Below are 14,482 nucleotides of genomic sequence, written 5' to 3'. Positions count from 1 at the left end.
TAGGCATGGAATCGGTGACACCGCACTCTGCGAATGTTTTTTTTTGCATGAAAAGACACTTGTCCTATGGAAAGCAATCAGCCACTGCATGGGAGCACAGCTATGTTGTACGTCAAAGAAATGCAAGCACCCAGGTCGGAGGATCTCGCACCACATTGTAACCGACCAAAAGCTTCTGACCTCATGCTAGGCGAAAACTCCGAATGTGTGCTTGCTTGCTGCCAACCGTTTCAAAGTGTCCTCATCGACAGAGGCCCACATCAGTGCCAGCTTTCAAAGACCAATGCAACACGTGTGGCACACCCAGCTGTTACACTGTGTAACAACGAAGATTTGTCAACGCGGTAGTGGCAGTGCTATCGCTGAGCGTGCGCTACTGGCTGGCTCTAGAACAACCGCCGACGGCCAGAAGAACACCGTTCAGTGCCTGGTTCTTTCAGGGCCATTAAACTCCTTTTCAACTGCATCATGTTGCTAGCCCTTGAACATTTGCATATGGTGTGAACATTGTTCAAAGGTGCACCCCCCTTCGTTAGATGCATTCACTGTTTGTCCTACCTGCCAGTGCTAATTAGCCTTAATGACAGTGCAATCACTTGCACTGATGCAGTAGCACGATTGCAGGGAGAGTTCTTTCTAGTGGATTTCACCGGGTGCATCAAGACTGAATTCTTTGTTGTTAGTCTGCCAAGTGCAGTAACGTTTGGGTAATGTGACTCCCAGAGACTGAAGTTCATCCCACACCTCGACAAACTTCACTGTGGGTCAGCTGATATGAAAGCCAGAAATGAAGAGTTCGCAAGCATAATTGAGCATTACAGCGATGTACTTGTTGAAGGGACAGGTCTTCTGCATGAAGAGTACACAGTAGCACTGGACAAAAGTTCGGAATATTCATTTTGGCGCCATATGGATTCTCATCAGACATGAATGGTGAGTTAAATCAAGAAATGCAAACCCAGGGAAAAAAACAAGTGTTCACACAAGTTGCTGAACCAGCCCATTGGCAATTCTGAATAAAAAAAGATAATTGTGTTCAGATCTACCTTGACCCATGAAATCTGAATGAGGCAAACATCCATACATCTGAATGCTGACATTTCATACCTTGCTGTCAAATTTAAATGGTGGATCAGCGTTACTCAGATAAGCTGAAGTTAGCAGGGACCGGCTACACTGGCTCAGAGGCTTCGGCATTTGGCTGCTGGCTTAAATGGCTGTATTTCAATGAAGGCAAAATACAAAAGCACCTGTGTGCTGCGCAATGTGAGAGAACAAAAGAACCCCAGTTGCTCCAAATTAATCCGGAGCTCTGCACTATGGCTTCCCTTATTGTCCGAGTGACACTTCGGGACATTAAACCCCACAATCTGCAATTTGAAGCCAGCAATGGCGAAGATCGGTTACCTTGGCCATGTGGTGTCTGCTGATGGAGTCAAAGCAGATACAACAAAGGTCAAACCTTTCATGCAAAACATTTAGCCAACTGGCCAACAAGACCTACAGTGCTTTCTGGGTATGGCTAACTTCTTGACAAAGCTTACACCACAAGGAGACCTCTAGTTTGGGCTAGTTGGTTCATGATTCACAAAGAAAACGGCGCGAAATACGGGGACAAAAGAGAAACAAATATGACGGGACCATCGCCAACTTACAACTGAGTTTTATTTCGCGCAAAGCCTGCCTTTTTATAAGCCAACACGCCGTAACAACCGTGCACTCACGCATTCGCAAAGTCACGAAGCCAACTCACGCCGTGCAACAGATCACTGAAAGGGATCTAATACATGAAGCAGGATAAGTAACCAAGTAACATTTTATCATGGCCATCTGGAAGAAAAACCCAAGGGACGTGAAGAAAAATATAACAAACAGCTCTGCACAAGTATGAACATCAAACGATCATGACCACGCAAGCCCTTAACCGAAAACTATACAACTACATTAGGAGTGACACCAGATGACCAACAGGACACGTGGAAAAGAATGAAAATTTAAGACCAAAGAGCGTCAAAGGTAAAAAAAGACGGCGAAAGGCGTGATGAGTGCGAAAACCTTTAACATTTGGAGCCGGTCAACCGGCAACCATATGAATGATATCCGATGGCCAACAAGAACATGGAAAAAAAGGGAAAAAAGTCAAAAACAGGTTCAGACCAAAGTCTGCGTCAAAGGCACAAAAAGCAGACAGGAATTTGCGCAAACAACGGCACTTCGTCAAAAAGAATAGCACCCAATGCTGTAGGGAGTGCACGAAAAAACAATAAACCTACAAAATTCCTTCTAGCAAAGTGAAATCCTCATTGCTAAGCGTAAGGGATGGCTTGCTGACGCATCTGCTCCCTTCTTTCCTGATATAAAAGGCTTCCATCACCTCTCTCTACTCTGTCCTTTCCACTCCTCAAGAAGATAGTTTTCTCGAACTCAGGACGGCAATTCCTGCAAGCTTTGCAGGGATCCACTGGGAAGCTTCCTTCATTATTTCGCAGGTCTCGGCAGTGCTCGCTGGCACGCTCATTGAAACATCGACCTGTTTGGCCAATGGATATGAGCCCGCAGCATAAGGGAATCTGGTAAACAACCAGAGTTCTGCACTGTGTGAACTTGTTTTGTTGTTTCACAGTACAAGCCGGTTGTTTTTCTCAGTTATTCATGGCGCAAAGCCTAGAAAGTTTGCATGGGGCTGAGAATGTGACCTGAACGTTATGTCTGCCTGCTACTTTAAGGTTGTGCAAAACCTTGTGGATGTACGGTATTACAGCCACACGACGAAATCGGATCTCTGCTTTCAGGACCTTGCTTCAATTTCTGCAGAATGGCTTCACACACGGAAGAAACCACACAAGAAGGGTACCCTGCTTTTAACTGCTGAACTTGAGCGCTGAAACTTGACGAGGTCATATGGGGGCATGATTTGTTCAAAGCCGCTTGTAAAGAGTTCGAAACAATCGCCGTTTCACAAGCTTCGAATGAGCACTGTTAAAAAGGGAGCAAACCTTTCTTTGAATGTGGACTATACATCCAACACAAGTCATCTTAAGAAACCGTATCCTAAGATCGAAGAACTGGAGTTCACCATTTGTCGGGACCCTTTTTGTCACGGTTGTTACGGCGTGTTGGCTTACAAAAGTGCAAGTTTTACGCAAAATAAAATTCAGTTGTAAGTTGGCGCTGGACCTGTCGTGTTTGTTCCTCTTTTGTACCCATATTTCGTGCTGTTTTCTTTGTGATTTACACCACAGCTAGCCCAACAATCCCAATTCAAGTGGCTGTTGCACAAGAGCACCCTTTTGTTCAATGTCCAGTTCCATGCGATTTTGCATGAGGAACCGCATCTTTGACACTCAGATGCAAGCTGTGAAGGTGTTTTGTTTTCCTGCTGCCAGCTGTTTTCAAAGGCCGACCGGCATGAACTCTAGCTGCTCCTCGTGTGACACCTGGACGGCGCCTTGCTAGTCCAGTTGGTTACACCTTGATGATGCGGCCGCACCTCAGTGAACTTGCTTTTGCTGCTGTTGAAGCAAGATGCATCGCAACTACTTGAGGCTCTGTGCGCGCTCTCTTCAACAGTGCCAGGTCTCTTTGGAGCAGGGTGAGATAAAATGGGTTATCTGCAGCCAAACTGTATTGCCGCCACAGTTCTTCTGTGATGTTCTTGAGTACCTCAGTAGCATCCTGTGAAAAACCCAAAATAGCTCAGAGATCTGTGAAGTGAGGCACTAAAGTACCAACTGTAATGACTTTTGCAATGTACCTCTAGCACCCCACTCACTTTTCTGTACTTTTTGTCCTTTCATCTTATTGTTTACAGCTGCCCTTGGTTATAATGGCCATGTGTTTAGGTTATTCCGATATGGGCACTATAATTTACAAAGCAAATTGCACTGTGGAAGTTTGCAAGGTGCCAACATGATGGATTGTGGAAAAGTAGAACATCAATGCACTGCATCAAGTGAGAGCGTGGGAAGGATAAGCTGGAGCATATCTTGCAATAAACCTGCATCCTCATATACTTGGCACTACTAACGATGCTCATGTCATGAAAGTTATATTACATACATCAAGTACATAAATGTTTAATGCGCAAACACAGAGAAGTAAGCTGTTTGTCGATCGTTTTTACAAATAAACAGTTTTTTGGACTAGCTGAATTATTCAACATGCCTGTGAGGCACGGTACCACAAAAAACTTCCAATAAGAAGCAAGAAATACTGAAACAGCTATGCACTCTGGTTACGAGGAAAGTTTCACATTACACTTCTACTCTGTGACCAATGCTGCCTTTGAAATCTCTGTTCATTGCTGAAATCGGTGTAGTAGCATAGTGAGAGGGTTGGTTAATGCGAGTCCAGTTACAGTTTTGAGCAGGACAGAGAGAGGTTTCAGCTCCTCTTAAATGAGAACCTTGCATACTGCTATAGGGAACTGCCATGCAGCCAGACTTGAAACTCATATATTGTAATGCACAAAAAAAAGAATGTGCCCCAGACCTCACGGCATTGATGATTGGAACTTGGCCCTGCAACAGCAAGCTGCTCCTCAACTTCCATTGTGTCTTGGGGAGAGCTTGTAGCATCTTGCACCAAAGGCTGTGGCTGTGGCTGGACAGGGTCATTGCCTGGCTCGCCTGAGCCGCTCCCTGGCTGGTCCCATGCAGACTCACGGAAGAAGGCAGGATTTTGACACTTGTCACCTAGGGCAAGCCATGCGAGCTGGTGGCGGTCTTGAGTGCTAAGTATAGGAGCATTCGGGAATCCTCCCCCATAGGTGCTGTGAACGAGTGCCTGGTGCTTGCAGAATGCCCCCTGCTGGCCAGCTCGGCAGGTGAAAGTGCCGACATCCTGCCACACTTCATAGATTTTGCCATCCTCTGTGCAGCTGGGAACTTCAAACAGATTGCTGCCAAGGGTGCGGATGCTTGCAGCAGCATTTTCAGGCATCCTTTCGAGGAGTTTGTCGTATAGGAGCTTGTGGCTTGGTACACGGTTGTAAGCGTGCTTCAGCAGCCTCTTCTGCAGGTGACCTTCCCATAAGCTTGTGATAAGGTCCACAAGGGCGACAACATTAAATGCTTTATGCCTGCCCAGAACCACATCCTTAAGGACCCGTATGGATGCTACAGCGAAATTATTGGTGTTGTGGCCCCTTGTGAGCATTCCAGAGCGGTACAGAAGCACCCATTATGCCTTGCGCTCCAGGAAGCCAAGAACACGTGCTACGTAGCCCTTATGAGACTTGGCCTTCATTTCCGCTATGGCAGTATTCAGGTCATTAGCAGTTGATGCATACATAATCTGCAAAAGAGATTATAAAACACATGTCGAATGCACACCAATATTTGCCTCCTGTAATGGCACTATTTGTGCATAAAAATTTATATTGAGTGATCTGTCTCTGTGTCATCTGCAACTTATGCTTCTGATGTTGCAAGGTAACTAACATTTCTGACGCTACTCAATATCGGGCTGCTAAACATGTAGCAATGACAATTTTCCATGAACTATCACCTTGTCCCAAATATTTCACCAAAGTGGTGTTTCCATTCTCATATTCTGAGTTTGTTTGCCCCCTTTTATGATATAGGAGATGTGACTTAACTATCTGATATGTTAATTATCGTACGTTGCATTTTTTACAATGTCTAAGATTGTGTGGGTGTTTTGGGTGCTTTACGTCCAAACCTCACTGTTACCTTCAAACTGCACACGACTGAGAACAGCAGGTATTTTCAATCCATATTGCACAAACTTGTTGCCATTATAGCTATTGATTCATTATTTATTTGTGGGCACAAGTTTGCCTAATCAACAGTTTTCCTCCAAAGATTTCTTTCACCTTTCTCCTTGCCACCACCGCATGACAATTTTATATTAACAATAGCCTGCATGGCCCCATTCTAGAATGTAAATACTTTAATACCTATGCTACCAATAACCTTTTCAGGAAAACTTATGTTAACTACATAACATAGCACCATATGCTCGCTTCACACAATTGCTCACATCAACATCACTCAAAACAATGACAGCTATAGTATATACTGCGTCCAACCCTGTTTAGAATCCTCTTTCTAAAAGCTACGCAAGCAGATTTTCACTAACTAAAGCTGGAGTGAACACACAGAATCAATTACTTTAATGTGTGTAATTAGCAGCATAGCAGAAACATTACAAATATGCAACAAACTCTAAACATGGTATGTCACTGTGTACGTTTTTCTCACGTTTTTCTTAAAATCAATCTTTTCAGAAGATTTCTCACTCTATTAAAACCACCTAAAGGTACCACTGATCGCTCATGGCACTTGCATTCATGTAATGTTCATCGTCCTCACAAACTTGATGTACCTCTTCAATTAATAACACGTATACAGTTATTTCTGTCAGAGACATTCCGTACTTGGAACTGCTTGCCAGGCACATTAGCCACTATCTCCAAACACACTAGCTATTATTCATTTCAGTATGCACTGAATTTATGATGGGTGTTGTGTTCAATGTGTTGCGTCCGATTTTATTGCTCTGGTGGTTCGAAAAGCATGTAGTTATTGATTTCATTTAATTCTACTTGCAGCACGCCTTGTATTATACTCGGTGTTTTTGACTTGCCTCTTCTCTTCCGAACCCAGTGGCTTTGGCTGTCAAACGTAAGCTTGCAAGCTTGATCATACCCGCGGTGCCTTCCGCATAGGGATGACCGACACCCCAACCTGTGACCACTGCGGCCATGAAGAATCAATTGGCCATATATTGTGCTCCTGCCCGCAGTACAGTCCACAGAGGGCATGCCTTAGCCACGAACTTGACCAACTGGACGACCGACCGCTATCCGAAAAAAGAATTCTACAACATCGAAAGGACCTACCGTCGCAGAAGAAGGCCGTGCAAGCGCTTTTGCGCTTCTTACAATCTACCGGCCTGTGTGAAAGACTAACTGGAACGCCTAGTGTGTGTGCGTCTCCATGTGTGCACGTTCCTTTTTTTTTCCTCTCTGTCATCTTTCTAACCCCTATGCCCCATCCCCAGTGTAGGGTAGCAAACCGGAGACTCACATCTGGTTAACCTCCCTGCGTTTCCTTCTCTCCCTCTCTCTCAATGGAAGTGAAATACAAAAATACCCATGTGCTATATAATGTCAGTGCATATCAAAGAACTCCCAGGCGGTATGAAATAACGTGGAGGCCTCCACTGCAGTGCCCCTTGTAGTCCATGTGTCACTTCAGGACATCCAGTACCACGATTTACATTTTTCTTCTCATCTCTGCGTCTTTGTGACATCTGACCAATTTTATGCATTCTTTTCCCTCCTCTCCGCAATGCTTCTTGTAAGCTGTGACGGTGAACTATAAATAGACATGCAAGCTTGCATTTGTAATGAGTGCAGATAATCATTATTTTATGACTACATAACAGAACACTATGCTTAAATGCTTGACAAGTCAGCCTTAATTATAGGCCAGACCTCCCAGCCCAAACTTTTGGCAGGACGATGAAAAAGTCGCAGAATGTTTGCTACCTTCTTGTTACATATTTTAGTTTATGTGGTACTGTGCTCAAATAATCCATTTGTTACTGCACTGCCATCGTTTACGAGCTCTGCCTATCCCAAATGTAGTAGGGATTTGATGGATTACCCTTGTAAAGTAGAAATTTAAAACTTGTTTATGCAACTATGACATGGAAGCCATCATATCTTCAGTGCAACTGTTTCATTACTTGAATATAGTATACCAGTTTCCTCTATTATAAAACTGCATTGGGGCTGCTAGGTTTGTTGGTATGGTAGCTGCTGACAGTTGTAACCCTCCTCAGTGAAGTATGAACAGAGAGCAGTGGTAACAACTGAAAATACTTTATAATAATTTCACATCATAGTGATATGTGCAAGAAGGGCACGTGGCTAAGAAAATGGGGTTCTTTGGTACCATTCCTTTGGTGCATGAAAAAAAATCCACAATATTCGCTACATCTACAGCATGTTTTCACGGCAGTCACAATCATTCAGGCGCACATGATTGCGAGAGCATGCTCATTTAATTTAATGAAATCATTATTTTCCTCTAGGGCACAAAGAAATGAGACAACGGCCCAGTGCCCTAGAAAATCTGCTTCGTTCTTATGCTTTTAAACCCTGCCCCCATGCCAAGAAATGATGCTATACTACTTCTGCTGCAAATCTGTCACTGATTTCAGCACAATAGCGTACTTAATTTCATCTTTGATATCATGAACCACAAAGCTAATGCCAGAAATTTATGAACTTGCCTTGCCTTCAGAGTTTGTAGCCATCAATTCTACAATTCCACCATCTCTCTTTGCCTTAGCAAACCAAAAAAGTATGAGTCGAATTCTTTTAACTTCACTCTGTAATTGACATCATGTTTATATTACGTTGCAATCCACTTTCACAGACCACAGAAATGTTTCTTTTCTGGGTTTTTAAAAAAAAATCTGTGTAGAAGGGAAAGAAAAACTTGCCATGTGTAGTGTTCCAGAAGCCTAACACCCTACAGTGTTGCAGATAAAATGTGCAACTATTTCATACTATTTCAGAGGGATCATTGGCACGAACATGTGCTCTTTGAAGCTCCCATGATGCTGTCATGTGTTGCTTTGAAGGCACCCACCGAAGTACCTTCACTGGGTTCTCCGAGCCATTCATGCACATTCCTTTAATACTCGTTACTGGACATTATATGTCTGACATAGTTCATGTTATTTTATTGTAAGAATTCAAACAGCCGGCATTTTGCATCACTCATCACTGGCCAATTATTTTCTAGAAGAAATTGACAAAACTAAAAGTAATGCATGCTTCATTTGCGTTCACCTTCTGGAATGTAGTCATCAAATCTCGCTTGTCATCCCTGCTGGTGTCGCGTGATGCATGTAGCCAGCGCCACTCGGCTTGAGCCACATGAAAGTGGCAAAGGAGCTGCTTGCCTTCAGGCCATGTTGCTTGCAAAGCAGCTTTCTCAGCTGCCGAATTATCCGTCATGAATGCTTGCGGTGCCTGCAGAATATAAGCAATATTTTGCACCTTTGTTGCTGTAAGTAAACAACTTTATTATTCATTCTAAATGGTATGAAGTCTCTACATTGCTTTTCATTTGAGGCTTTTGTGTTGCAAAGTTTGAGGTGCAAAGGACACAGAGACTTTCTGTAAAAATTGAATTTGACTGCCCAGATGCCCCTTCTCATGATTTTATTAAACTATATGCCTAAAATATTAGCACAGCGGTAAACTGGAAAAGTAAGATTTCTTATCCATTTTTTATTGATGAAGCTTTTAAAAAGGTGGCATGAAAATGTGGTGCTAATATTTCATTATGCCAGCAGAAAGAGCAACAAGTTTAGTGGTCATAGCTTATGCTTAAGACACCATTCCTTTTGTCCTTGACTGGGGAGCAAACAGCCATTCATCTTATGTGCGGCAAAAACACTGACAAGTAGTTGGGCTTTGAATGGTGTAATGAATCGGCATTTTTGAAACTGAGCAACAATGACAAGAGACACTAATGTTTGTATGTGCTTTTATCCTCTCCTATCGAGCCATAAATCAAGCGGCCAAATATCGCAGTAGAAATGATAATGAATAAATATCAACATTTTTATTCTTGAACCTTAACATAGCACTCTATTGATATGGACTTGACCTTGATGCTTTAACTTTTGTTGTGCCATCTGAAGTAACATTATTTTATGATTTATTCTATTAATTATGCACATGGGCAAATGACAGCTTTAACATGTGGCCACTGGGAACAAAAACATGCAAATGTCATTCTGCCCCCCCCCCCCCACCCTTTTACCAAAGATGCCCCTATGTGAATACAACAGAAAGCGTAAACAAAATGCATGTGATGGGCCACTCTTGTTTATATCCACTGCTGTAATTATAATTTGTTAGCTCATGAATGTCCTGAGTATTATTCTTTACTTACATGAGTGCCACCAAAGCAGGTTGGGTAGCTCAGCTTCAGCAGACCAAATGCAGCTTTGTAGCTCTCGCTGCTCTGAGAACTATGTAGTAGTACAGCAAGAGGCATTGCGCCAACTGCAGTTGCTGTAAGTACCACCGTGAGACTGCTTTGTGACTCATCACATGAGGCTGTAGAGTCTACAAATATTATCTCCTTAGCAGCACTCAGTCCTTGCGTCCTTTTCATGACCTGCGTCACCACAAGAACTGCCCAGCAGGTACCATCCTCTGACCTTGTGGTTCTCACATCGGCCCCTGCAAAAGGCAATATAGGACTCCTACTTTTAGCGGCATTAAGCAGAGAAGCAAAGGTAAATAAGGGGCTCGTTAAGATATACATTTAAAAGTTGCCAGCAGTCAAAGCAAATCGGAAATTTCAAAAGATAAGTTTCATGTTCTTATTGATCAGATTAGGAGCAGCAGAATCATTTGTTAGATGTTAGATAATTCAACGCAACGTAGGAGAAAAGGCAGCTACATGCCTCCAATGGAATCTGAATCAAAGACCTCCACGTGTTGCAGATGGTGCTCGACCAACCAAGCTATGGCACTACTACTATCAAGTGTACCTCTGCTAGCGTGCACTTCGCATGTTGAACCTTTTTATCCCTGTTTATGGCATCAAGGGTGCCAAACTAGATACCTTCTTTATGCTTTTTAGCAAGCAAGGGAAGGGAAATGATTGGTTCATTAATATGTACACAAGAAACGATCAATAAAGTCCAGGAAAGCATAGGGGAATACTGTTCTAGTTATTCTTTTAATGTTGTAAACTGTATCGAGAAATTAGTGACAGCGTAATTATTTTTTGGATGTAGGATAACTGCGTAACGTAACGTGACAGAACGCACAAGGAAAGACAACCACATGCTGCCGATGGGGTCCAAGTAGGTTGCACCTGCATGCCCATGTCTGTAATGCTATGCTTCGGGCTTAGGGTGAGGCAAATGTATCACTGAGCAGAGTAATGTTGGCATGTATGGATATTAAATCTCGATATTACAGATAATGAAAAGTAGACACTGTAGCATACTCACTGTTTCACAATGCAGGAAATATTCATCATGGATGGGATTTTTGTTGTAAACCACACAGCTTTAGCAATGCAGACCAGAGAACGTTGCTGTAAGCTGATTTAGACATGCCTATGGCTTTTCATCCTGCTCTATTTTCACCGAAAAGGGGGCCACTGTGGCTTGAATGAATATACTCTAAAGCCTCAGGTGGTCCCTCTAAGGGGAAAGAAAAACTACTGCTAGCCGAGAGGTTACCTCTGTTGGCAGCATGATGTGCTACAACATTTGGTGATTATTCTGGTGAAGCAAAGGGTAAATATTTATGAAATACCTAGACCACAAAAATAAAAATAATTACACAGATATGTGCAAATGCAAACAGTTAAACACCCAAAAAACCTTTGCAGTTCAGTCTTTTCAAAAAGTCGCAGGAATTTCAAAGAAAAGAAACTACACTGCTCAGATATATTGCAGCTTACCCTTGTCAAGATAGCATGGCGCTTTCTCTGAAAGTTTGCTGACAGGGTCCACTGCGCTGCCGTAATGATGATCCCGCCACAGCCGGAACCAGTAATAAACAGTGCCTGCGCTTGGATTCACGGCACCACTGGCAAGCTTCTCGGCGGCGTCATCCTCAGCTTCTAGCTTCTGCTGGTGCATAGCTATGGCCTGTGCTGGTGTGAGGCCATCATGAAAATAGCTATGGAACACAGCTCGAGTGTCAGCTGTGGTGCGCAGGAGACGTAAGACATCAGCACAGTCTAGCGCATGATTATGGTCATCCCTGACATTCACAATGGCACGCAACGGCGTAACCCTCTTCAGGAATGGGTCCCGCTTCCTTGTGTCCCTAGTAATGTTTTTTATTTTGATGTCCACAAAGGCTGGGCAGTTGGTGGCCGTTTGGCCAGTAATCTTATTCCTGTTCGAGTGCTGGCATTTCCACTTCTTGTGGAATGCGATCCTAGTAAAAAACAAATGCAAATGATTTTTCTTAGAATGACACTCATATTTTTGCGTAAGAATATTTTACATTAGAGAGACACTAGTCACAATAATGTAAATATTGTGCAGTGCTCTGTAAGACATTGCTTCCGTGCGGTGAAGCCAGCCTTACAAAACTGATAATTGGAATCTGTCACAATGCAAATGATTTCACTTCTCAGAATAACGCTCATCTTTTCGCTTTAGTCTATTTTACATTAGAAAAACACTGGTAACAATAATGTAATTATTGCGTAATTCTCTGCACTACATTACTGCCATGCGGTGAAGCCAGCATAGCAAAAAGCTGAAAAATTGGAATGTCACAGTCCACAGTTATATATTTTTTCCATGACAGGCTTCAGAACTTGCACACAGCACCCTGAAGCGCGTGAATAGCTATGATAGGAGAAGCAAAGTACGCTCGGCTTCATCGTCGCGCGCCTATGTACTTTTTTCACAGGTGGCCTCACATTGCGAAACAATTATGAATAGACGACCGCTCTTTCGAGTAATACATCAAGTGCATGGGTGAATAAAATGCAAAATTTCCCATACCTTTTAGGCTTTGCAACTTCCCAGTCAACGATCCACGTGGTTCTCGTCGCTACACCGTAGCTGGTGAGCCACTCGTACGCGTCTCCGTCGGTGTTCAGAGCCACACGAAAACAACTCACGTTCTCGACGCAATTGTCACTGTCCAACTCGCATTCGAACGGCAGCGATGATGCCGCCATAATTCACGGATGGAACACGCTACTCGAATAAAAAAAGTCCAAAGCAGCCGCAGCGGACTCAAAACTTTTATGGGGCGGTAATGTAGAGAAAAGGAAAGGCGGGAGGGGGGGAAAAGGGGATGCTGTCCACTGTATGTAACAGCCGACCGCGAGAATCGCGCAGCCAACCAGGCAGCGTCCTCTCCTCCTCGCTTCAGTGCTTTCTCTCTCGCGGCGCATTCGTGTCCAGCCGCAAAAAATACGCGCCCCGGCCTGCTGTCCATTGTATGGGTCTCTGCCTGCTGCCTTGCGGCCATGAGTCATCGAGCTGCAGAGTCTCCGGCGAGCAGTTTGCAGCGGCTACGAGAGGGGGGGGCCAGCCCCTCTACCTTCCAACAAAGGACGGGTGCCCGGTGACCTTGCTGCTCATCGGATGACCCCGGCACCCCGCCTGTACGAGCTGTCTTGCAGTCATCATCGCAACGCTCGTGGCCCCTTCGTCGATGGCATCCATGGACGGGTTCAACCGTAGGCCGACATTTAAGGAGGGAGGGATGTGGAGAACCTGTTTCCCCCCTCCGTTTCGATGCGGCCCATCTTCATCGTCGGCCGCCGGGACGGACAGCCCCCGGCTGGGCGAGGAGGGAAGTCTCCCTCATGGGGGAAAGGGAACGGCGACGGGAGCGCCACCTCGTAGGTTACGCGGAATTCTGCGGAACCGGAGAGAGGCCCTTCGGGATCCGGCCAGCGTCGTGAGCGGTTGGAGCCGCACGCTCCCGCCACCTTCCGCGGCAGGCGCACGGGGATCCGTTGTGCCTTGCCGCTGGACTTCTGGTTCCAGGCAGAGAAGCGAGAGCAGCAAACGCGCGCTCTGACCGCCTTCCCCAGCAAATGCTAGGGAATGGCTTTGCCCCAAGAATGCAGCGAGCACGGGAAAACCCGGCCGCCATTATCGGCGCATACAAATGTTCGCCGCCGATACCTCCGAAGTCGCGCCCCTGCCCCAGCCGGTAAGTCGGAAGTCCTTCTTACGTAGCCTTCTATTTCCGAGGAATGCCTCGATGTTTTGTAGCTAGCTGGCCCGCTCTGTGTATTAATTGCAAGTGTAATAAATAGCATATGAGTGTTAACGCTGTGTCGTCCCTTCCCTTTGTCCCTCGAGCACGAACCCCCCTCCGCGGTTAGCGAGCGGGAACGCTGCATCCGCGGAGTGGGAGTGCGGGCGGGGCGAAAGGCTTTGTCCCCTCATATTTCCACAAAACGTAACAGATCACTTCCCATGAGTGTTATCGTTACGAAGGCTTCCCCTTCATTCATGGTAATTTGCTGACATTGTGCTTTCCGCTACGTGCTATAATGACATCCCCGCCTGCTATAATGACATCCCCGCCTATTTGATATTCTCATTAACTTTGTAACATAGAGTGCAATTCGGGACTTTTTTTATTGGTATACATTCCTTTTTAGCGTCTGGTTATTTTTGTTGCGCTCTACTTCTCTATTACAATTCTATTTGGTTTGATTTACTAAAGGTTGCTGCTTCAAAAGTAAGCGATAGTATTGTTCAGTGCAGTACAATTAGTTTTTCACCTGACCGCAGAAATCAAAGCTGCTGCAGGCAGAGTAACTTGGGAACTGGGAAAAGATACAATGAAATAATACAAATTAGTTCTATTACAGGCTATAAGGGACAGCGCACTGGAGCGCTTCGAACTAATTCGACCCCCCGGGGGTAAACAGCCGGAGCGTTGTTGCATTTCGCGTACGCTGAAATGTGGGCATAG

The 14,482-nt window shown here is 44.6% G+C and overlaps 1 protein-coding gene and 1 pseudogene across 1 annotated transcript; both read right to left on the bottom strand.

Annotated features, from left to right (window-relative positions):
* Positions 1–14,482, bottom strand: part of LOC144107960 (tubulin beta-4 chain-like) — a 45,316-nt pseudogene that overhangs the window by 20,317 nt on the left and 10,517 nt on the right.
* LOC144110491 (uncharacterized) lies at positions 5,182–12,719 on the bottom strand. The gene is made up of 4 exons (XM_077643803.1): positions 12,541–12,719; positions 11,478–11,962; positions 9,945–10,237; positions 5,182–5,295 (listed from the first exon to the last, which is right to left on the bottom strand). Exons 1-4 carry the CDS (start codon positions 12,717–12,719, stop codon positions 5,182–5,184), a joined length of 1,071 nt encoding a protein of 356 aa, XP_077499929.1.

Source organism: Amblyomma americanum, chromosome 1 (genome assembly GCF_052857255.1).
Source record: "Amblyomma americanum isolate KBUSLIRL-KWMA chromosome 1, ASM5285725v1, whole genome shotgun sequence".
In the NCBI taxonomy this organism is placed as follows: Eukaryota; Metazoa; Arthropoda; class Arachnida; order Ixodida; family Ixodidae; genus Amblyomma; species Amblyomma americanum.
This window is presented reverse-complemented; position numbering and strand designations above follow the sequence as displayed.

What these genes read in the sequence shown, in the direction of transcription:
- LOC144110491 (XM_077643803.1), bottom strand. Translation starts at nt 12,719, where the DNA reads ATGGCGGCATCATCGCTGCCGTTCGAATGCGAGTTGGACAGTGACAAT. An exon ending in GAAGTTGCAAAGCCTAAAAG is followed by an intron (nt 11,963 to 12,540) that starts GTATGGGAAATT and finishes GTTTTTTACTAG; the next exon opens with GATCGCATTCCACAAGAAGT. An exon ending in GCCATGCTATCTTGACAAGG is followed by an intron (nt 10,238 to 11,477) that starts GTAAGCTGCAAT and finishes TGCCTTTTGCAG; the next exon opens with GGGCCGATGTGAGAACCACA.